This window comes from Anser cygnoides, chromosome 18, assembly GCF_040182565.1.
Source record: "Anser cygnoides isolate HZ-2024a breed goose chromosome 18, Taihu_goose_T2T_genome, whole genome shotgun sequence".
NCBI classification, from domain to species: domain Eukaryota; kingdom Metazoa; phylum Chordata; class Aves; order Anseriformes; family Anatidae; genus Anser; species Anser cygnoides.
In genome coordinates this window covers 5,185,420-5,192,850 of record NC_089890.1, presented here as the reverse complement: position 1 = coordinate 5,192,850, position 7,431 = coordinate 5,185,420, and the positions used below count along the sequence as shown (strand labels likewise).

General features: G+C 48.1%; 2 protein-coding genes across 2 annotated transcripts; one reads left to right on the top strand and one right to left on the bottom strand.

The window, feature by feature from the left end:
• Positions 1-361: 361 nt before the first annotated feature.
• On the bottom strand, positions 362-5,891 carry DERL2 (derlin 2). Its single transcript, XM_066979500.1, has 7 exons — positions 5,733-5,891; positions 5,466-5,531; positions 5,124-5,197; positions 4,584-4,677; positions 3,891-4,086; positions 3,196-3,286; positions 362-1,294 (listed from the first exon to the last, which is right to left on the bottom strand). The coding sequence occupies exons 1-7, from the start codon at positions 5,823-5,825 to the stop codon at positions 1,189-1,191; spliced, it is 720 nt and encodes a 239-aa protein (XP_066835601.1). The 5' UTR covers positions 5,826-5,891; the 3' UTR covers positions 362-1,188.
• Positions 5,892-6,053: 162 nt separating this feature from the next.
• On the top strand, positions 6,054-7,215 carry MIS12 (MIS12 kinetochore complex component). The gene has a single exon (XM_013189828.3). The coding sequence runs from the start codon at positions 6,212-6,214 to the stop codon at positions 6,836-6,838; it is 627 nt and encodes a 208-aa protein (XP_013045282.3). The 5' UTR covers positions 6,054-6,211; the 3' UTR covers positions 6,839-7,215.
• The last annotated feature ends 216 nt before the right edge of the window (positions 7,216-7,431 follow it).

Genomic DNA, 7,431 nt, shown 5'->3' with positions numbered 1-7,431 from the left:
ATACAACCAGAGCTACTCAGCACAGCCAACTGAGTCAAGAGTCACTGAACCCAACGAGCTGAACTGTGCTCTGAATTCCTTGTGTGGCTCCTCATACAGGTATTTATAAATCAGCACAGCTTCAAGCTAAATCCCACTCAGTGTCACCGACTCATGCTGGACAGATGCTCCTACCACTCAGTGCTCCTGCAACAAGCTTCATACAGGGACTACAAGTTAAACATCCTGAACAATCCTTTGTCTTGGCAGTTCCGAGGCATTTCTGGGGAAAGCTTGCATTAATGTTCTCTCTTCAGGGGCCTGGTTTTCCACCAGCTGCCTCAAGATTACAGGATTATTATACAAGAGTAACAAAAAAGGATCCACAAGACATTTTATTCAACTCATCGTCTGAGATATTTGAGCAGTTCCAACTCCAGACAAGCTCTCTTCCCTAGTGTTCCAAGTAATAAAATGACTGCTAGAAGTGTGCATGTGTGAGGGAGGGCTGGATTTTGCAGAACTACCTATTTAGACAAACCAGTAAGACTCAGACCTGGTTATCAGAACACGCAATCTTTGGGGGGAAAAACCATCAAAATGTAGTCTCAGTCTGCAAGTGTGTTCACACAGAGGCACGTTCCAGAAACAACTGGCAAAATAAAAAGCCTGTATGTATTATGCTGAATGCTGTATTTCTTACAAGTCAAACAAGACTGGAGACATTAGCATCTCAGACTAAGAAACTTTTGCCATTGAAACAGGGACTTACACTTCCAACCATCTTGTAGCTGTTTTATCCAAGAATAAAAAAGAAGTTAAAAAATATGGTTTTTTTTTTTGTCCCCTGCAAAGTTTCCCATATAGTTTCCTGTATCAAATAACTTGAAAAAATGCTTTAGAAATCACTTCAAACAAGTACTCATGGTCTTGTTAACTGAAGTTGACAGGAAATGGTTTCCAGTTTTAGTTTTTTTGGCTCCACTGGATTAATATTTGCGTTACCAGCACAATAAATTCCCCGACAAGGGAAGACACTGGTAGCCTGGAAGCGTCTTGGATTAGACTGCCCTTTCATAAAGTGCTTGTATTCATAACCATAGAGCTGTTGAAAAGTGTTCTTTCCACGACGGGGAACGAGGGACTCCCCGGTACAGAACATCAGGTTAGTCTCTCCCAGTTGTCGCTGGGTTTTGGCACAGCCACCTGTTAGCCTCCAAGGCGTTGACCTTCTCCCCACGCAAATCCTCCTGGCCGTTCTTCTGGCAAGGGATTGTAATTAGGATCATCTTCTGGCGTATCAAATATTGCTTTCCTGGAAAATATATTTTCTTCTTTAGAATACAGGTTTCACAATAAAACCTAGACTGCTCAAATTCTGCACGCGTACACTGCTCTCCCTCAGAAACAGCCTGCCAGAGCACCGCTGATTTATACCCAAGTCACACGTGCTCTCCAATTAGGAGCCATCTGGAAGGAGGTCTAGAATTATGTGGCTAAATCAACCGAGACTGATGAGATTTAACTGAAAGTTAAAACTTCCATCTCCAGTGTAAGGCAGAATTTCATACAGCTAGAATGTTTTCTCAAGACTGGGTAAGAGAGAAAAACATGAACAGAATTTAGAAGTGCTCTTCGTGTCTTAAGAGGCAGACAAAGTAAGAGTCAAATACCGTCGGTATTATCTCAACTTCACAGACAAAATGCAGGCATTTACAGGCAGACTTGAAATCCACAGAATATTTTATGTTTGAGACAGCATTAGAGATCAGGAGTTTACAATTTACAAAAAAAAAAACTAATCATGCTTAATCTTGTAGGTTATTCAAACTCCAAAACTAGTTTCGTTTTTCTTCTCTTTATAGTTTTTTTGTGCGTGTGTGTCCAGAAACAACAGTGTAGTAGATGCTTTGAAAAAAATCAGGAATAAAAAATCACAGGCTGCATAAGAACAACTATTATATCCAAGACATCTGAAAAGTAATGTGTTTAACAAGACAGTCCTTAGAGTAGCTGAGGGGATTATTTCTCTTCACAAGAGTGACAGGCCATTTCAGAGGTATTTTCAGAGTGGGGAAAACGGAAAATACCAAGAGTATTAGAGGATTACAGCTGACACAAAGAAAATTAATGAATCTGGGAAAAAAAATCCACAAATCTGGACCCAGATGAGTAATGAGCAACCTTCTGAACGCACACGTAAAGGGATTTAAATGGCAGCCTGAGAACAGGGTGGCACTTTTTCCACGGAGGAAGAAAGCTACCGAGGCAGCATGCACTGCCCTGGCAGCTTTGCGATTCCCTCCTGCACACAGCTGGGTGCGAATATGGGAGAAGAGAAATCCCAAACACTCCCTCGTTACACATCTGTAATTGGGCTCCCCGTTTGTCTGAGGCTGCATTTACAGGCAGGCCGCCTGCACCGGGCACGGCCTTTGGCTGCTCAGGCCAGCCAAGAGGAGCGCAGAGCTACCGAAGCGACCAGCGCAGCTGCTCCAGGACAGCTATTGCCGCAGGATCACCCGAAACAGCTGCTGAAGGCAAAGCTCTGCCGAACAAAAAATTCGCACTGCAAGTGTACTCAACCAATCAGTTAAACGAGTCTGAATATGGCACTTTAATTACTGAGAAGAGAATCGGCTCAGCTCCAAGAGCCTCACAGACCCCACCTTCTGATGTCCCAACTGCCCCGCTCCAGCCAGCTGCTCCCACCCACGCTGCCGTTCAGCTTACAGCAATCACGGCCCTTTGTGCAGGAGGCACCTGAGCAGCACCGCTCGGTGCTATAAACACTGACATCTTCTGCCAAAGTTGTGAAAGGAGGGCGATTTACAGACAGAAAACATTAGCTATACAGCATTTAACGATTGCTCTGCTCACACCTAACCGGACTTGTTCCTCACACCTCAGTAAGACACGCACCTTTGGTGCCACCAACAGGCAGAGCTCGGTTAGCAAAGCCTTCCAAGCATTACCAGAGACATCAAGGGTTACAGAAACCCTTCAGCCCTTCCCCTTGAGTTACCTGCCACCTACACATCTGTACGCCATCCCCTCCTCTGTTTGGCAACAGGAGTTAAATAAAACAGCGAGTGCATCATACTGCGGTTCTGTCTCAAGCCGCCTTGTTTACCAGGAGTCAGTTGGGCTGAATTACGAAGAGCTTTCACACCAGCCCTGTTGTAAATCCATTCCAAATCAGAAACCAATACTTACAGGACAGATGGTGTTCTCAGAAGCCTTCCTCCACCAGGCTGATTGGGAAAGACATCCTCTAAGAAAAAATATATATGCCCAACTGCAATGCCTAATAAAGAGATATCAAACGGTTATTTCTCCAGTGCTTCTTTACAAGAGCTTCACAAGAGTCTTCAGGGGAAGAAAAAAGAAAAAAACCTGATTCCTTCACAGGAAATATTAAAATATAGAAATACAAAAAACAATGAAGCATGTTGACGTCAGGTGATAAGCTTAACTTACACTGCAAGACGTTAACACAAGGAAAACAGTCGTCACTGTAAAACATACTGACATTAAGGCTTTAATAGAGTTAATAAGACTAGTAATTGTAAGATGTTTTATACCAAAAGTCTCACATCAATAATTAGATTATGCATCTGTGCTGATGTTATCTGCGCTGACATTATTCCTTCAGCTTAAGGCTTCACTGATTCCTAGCACTAAGGAGCCAAAGCCTCAGAAGCTCTTTTAATCTTTATTGCAGTCAAAAAAAAAAAAGTGCTACAACAGTTAGAAATCAGAAAAGCCTGGTATAAATACACGATCATTATATCAGATAACTAACGGTAAGCCACAAGAAAGCATTTAGCCCCAGGTTTTTTCCCCCCACACTCCTTGTTTCATGTAAAACATCAGCAGGACCAGATCCTTGTGATTTAACAGTTCCTTACCCAGAAGATCCACGATGATGGAGTTCCCCAAAAGCAGTGAAAAGCCCATCAATACCCACGGTAGAAATGGGGCTTGAAAAATAAGAAGACCAAAGAAGTTCATGCGGACGTAGGGATTCCTCCGGCTCCACACATACACCAGCATTATCGTGAACGCCTGACCCAAGAAAACCAGGTTTACAAACAGGCCAAAAAGCTGCAAGGGGCGGTTAAAGGAAACAGTTCACCAAGTAATTGTTCTGAAGTCAAGCGGGGAAAGAATTTGTCAGCTTGACCTGTAATCCCACGTTTTCCATACAATTCTTCCTTCTACCTTCCCGCGTTCAAGTAAGTTGGATCTACAGTCAAATTCAACATTTAAATCAGGATTCAGAGTGCCCACAGCATGAATAATCTCTTTAAAATAGAATTTAGCGTGAAATCACTGAAGCAATAGCATTGCTCAGGTAACCCGGGCACGATTACGCACTTGAGCAGTGCCCTCACCCAAGGATATCATTTCTGTAATTCTGCTGAGCAGCAGAAGGTAAAAGACCTTAATAGCAATGACAGTCACGACGCATTAAAAAACACTTTAACAAGTACTTCTGTTCCGCAAGCTACAAGACAAACACGCTATCATCTGAGAATTAAGAGAAATTAACAGCGTGGTAGACTTCCTAAAGTAGCTTGGAATAAAACCAGAAAGGATACAGTCATTAAAAGTCCTCCAAAAAGGAACATAAATACAAAATCTGCCGTCCGACCTCGGAAAGAGCCTTCTTCAAGCATTCGGCAGTAACGGTATCTGAAGTCACAGGTCAGGAAAATTTGATAGCAAGTAAATTTGAAGAGAGAAGGTTTCAATTACACAAGATACGCACCTAAGCTCAGGTATCAACTTAGTCCATTAATTGGCTCAGTCTGGGCACCACAGCAGAGGTCAGACCCAGGAGAAAAACATTACAGGGGAGAAAATTCCCAGTTTCAGAGCCAACCTGCTGGAAAATCCATGAAGGATCAGGCTTGTACAACAAAGGCTTAACGCCGCAGAAATAAATGGCGGGCCTCTAGGCAAGTTACGGAGATGCTGCTGATGTCTATGACACGGGTGAAATCAGTGCTGAGCTCCCGGGCATTTCACGGTGGAAGAGAACTGAACCTTTGACTATGGGCACACACAGTGACAGATGACAGACCTACACTCTGGAGCTGTGCTTTCTAAGGAGAGAACACAAACCCGATGAAGGATACAAAAAGATCATGTTAAATAAAAAATTAAAGCCAACTGGTCCAAAGAATAAGTAGTTTGTGATTAACCTCCATACCTGGAAACAAGACAGAAACAAGGCATTTAGACAAGACAGCTTATTTTTACCTCCTAAAAAGAAAGAAAAGTAACGGTGTAATTGAAATCTTCTTTATAGTGAATGAGTTTAAGGCTTGGGCTCCCACCCACCGATCCCTCTTTGGGTTTTTAATGTACGCTTCTGACAGGAAAAGTCAGCGTGGTTCGAGGGGCTCCATCCCCAGCAGATGAGCCCTTGCACACCCAGCGGGCACCTCTAAACCCCCTGCCCCCCAGGGAACGCTCACCTGAAAGTGCTTAAATATGAGCTCGGGGTTGAAATACAGCTGGAAGGGCGTGATCAGCTCGAGCTGCTGCAAGGGAAAAGCAGAGAGCGGCGCAGTGAGCGCCCCAGGAAGCTGCCCGCGGCCTCCCACAGCCCTCAGGGCCCCCTCAGGGCCCCCCACAGCCCTCAGGGCCCCCCCCATATCCCCCCTCAGGGCCCTCCCAGCCCCCTCAGAGACCCCCCCGACCCCTCACAGCCCCCCCCCTCCAGCCCCCCCGGCCCCACGCACCACGGCGGCGGTGGTGAGCACGCAGGCCGTGGTGTAGGCCCGCGTCACGGGCGGCACCTGCAGGTACTCCTGCCGGAACGTCTGGTACGCCATCTTGGCGCCCCCCGCCCCGCCGCCGCCGCTTCCGCTTCCGGCCCCGCCCCTCCCCGCTCCCCCAACCTCCTCGCGCCGCGCCCTCATTGGCCGAGCCCCGATAGCGGCCGCTCCCCCTCCCACCCCCTATCTTTTTTCCCGCCCAGGAGAGTCGGAGCGGGCGGGGATTGGGCGGTGCGGCCAGGTGCTGCTCGCTGATTGGCTAGGCCGCTGAGGCGGGAAGCGGCGGAGCCGCCTGAGGGGAGCGGCGCCTGAGGGGGCCCTCAGAGCTCCTCAGAGCCCCCCCCGCGGTCCCTCAGCGCCCCTCAGAGCCCCTCACGGCCCCCCAGGCTCCCCCCCCGGCTCCCCCGTCGCAGCGAGGCTCGCTGCCCGCCCCCCCCGGCGCCATGTCGGTCAGCCCCATGGCCTACGAGACGCAGTTCTTCGGGTTCACGCCGCAGACGTGCATGCTGCGCATCTACCTGGCCTTCCAGGACTACCTGTTGGAGATGATGGCGGTGGTGGAGAGCGTCGTGCTGAAGAAGCTGGACGCCTCGCCGGGCGGCAGGGTGAGCCGCCTGGACGTCAGGAAGAGCACGGAGAAGTTCCTGCGCTTCATGAAGGATCACTTCGACCAGCTCTTCGGGAAGATGGAGGAAGTGCTGCTGCAGCTGGTGCTCAGCATCCCCCCGAACGTGCTGCTCCCCGAGGACAAGGTCCACCAGCAGTACCCCTACAGCGAGGAGCAGTTCCAGGCGCTCCAGGACGAGATATCTCGCCTGCGGGAGCAGTGCAGGGCCGAGGCGGCTGCCGGGCAGGCGCTGCGAGCCGAGCTGGAGGAGCAGAAGGCCGTCCAGGCCGAGCTGGAGAGGATCCTGCAGTGGTTCGACGGGCTGGAGAACACCTGCAGGGAGCACGGGACCAGCAACTTCAGGGAAAGCTTCGCGTTCTTGACGCAGAACTCGAAGAAATTGCAAGACGTGCTGAAAGACGTCAAAGAGAAAAGCAAAAAACTAAAGAGAGGAGATGAGTGACTGTGATGGGCATTCCGAAAAGGCGGCAAAAAGCATGTAGACAGCTCACCTAAAACGATAGTGGCTTAACTTCCTAGAAGCATTGTCCCGATGCCTTTACTCCTCTGATCCTGACAGCATCTGGACTGAAAGCTGCTGTGCTTCTGCTGAACTCTGTCAGTTTGTGCCAGCTTAGCAAATTCGGGAGTAGGGAGCGGAAAACAGCCTTGGTTTTCTGCCAAATGTAGCTCTGAACGTAGTGACTGAAAATGAATTTTTGGTGGGATAACTTGACAGAGGGTATCTCTGTGGCCTTAATGTTAACTTTGAATACAAAGTAGCATTTGTTTATTTTAATATTTACTGAAAATAAATAAATACAGCCATAAGAATGTCTAGATGTGATTTGCAGGCTGATAGCCGTTCAGGTAAGGATCTGATGTAAAACGTGATGGGCACTGAGCTGGGACAGCCCAAGGAGCTGCCCCGGGGCGCCTCAGGCTCTGGCAGCACCAACCCGCAGACGCCCTTCCCTTTCTGCTCCCTACAACAGCAACAGATTTTTTAAAATGTCCATATTTTAACAAAAGCTTTCTGTGTCCCAAACATGCCGG

Excerpts from the sequence above, each read along its gene's own strand:
- MIS12 (XM_013189828.3), top strand. The coding sequence starts at position 6,212 with ATGTCGGTCAGCCCCATGGCCTACGAGACGCAGTTCTTCGGGTTCACG.
- DERL2 (XM_066979500.1), bottom strand. The coding sequence starts at position 5,825 with ATGGCGTACCAGACGTTCCGGCAGGAGTACCTGCAGGTGCCGCCCGTG. Across the intron at positions 4,678-5,123 it reads TTATTTAACATGATCTTTTT|ATACCGTTACTGCCGAATGC; the intron begins GTATCCTTCATC and ends CTGTGACTTCAG. Across the intron at positions 3,287-3,890 it reads CATCATCGTGGATCTTCTGG|GCATTGCAGTTGGGCATATA; the intron begins GTAAGGAACTGT and ends TCTCTTTATTAG.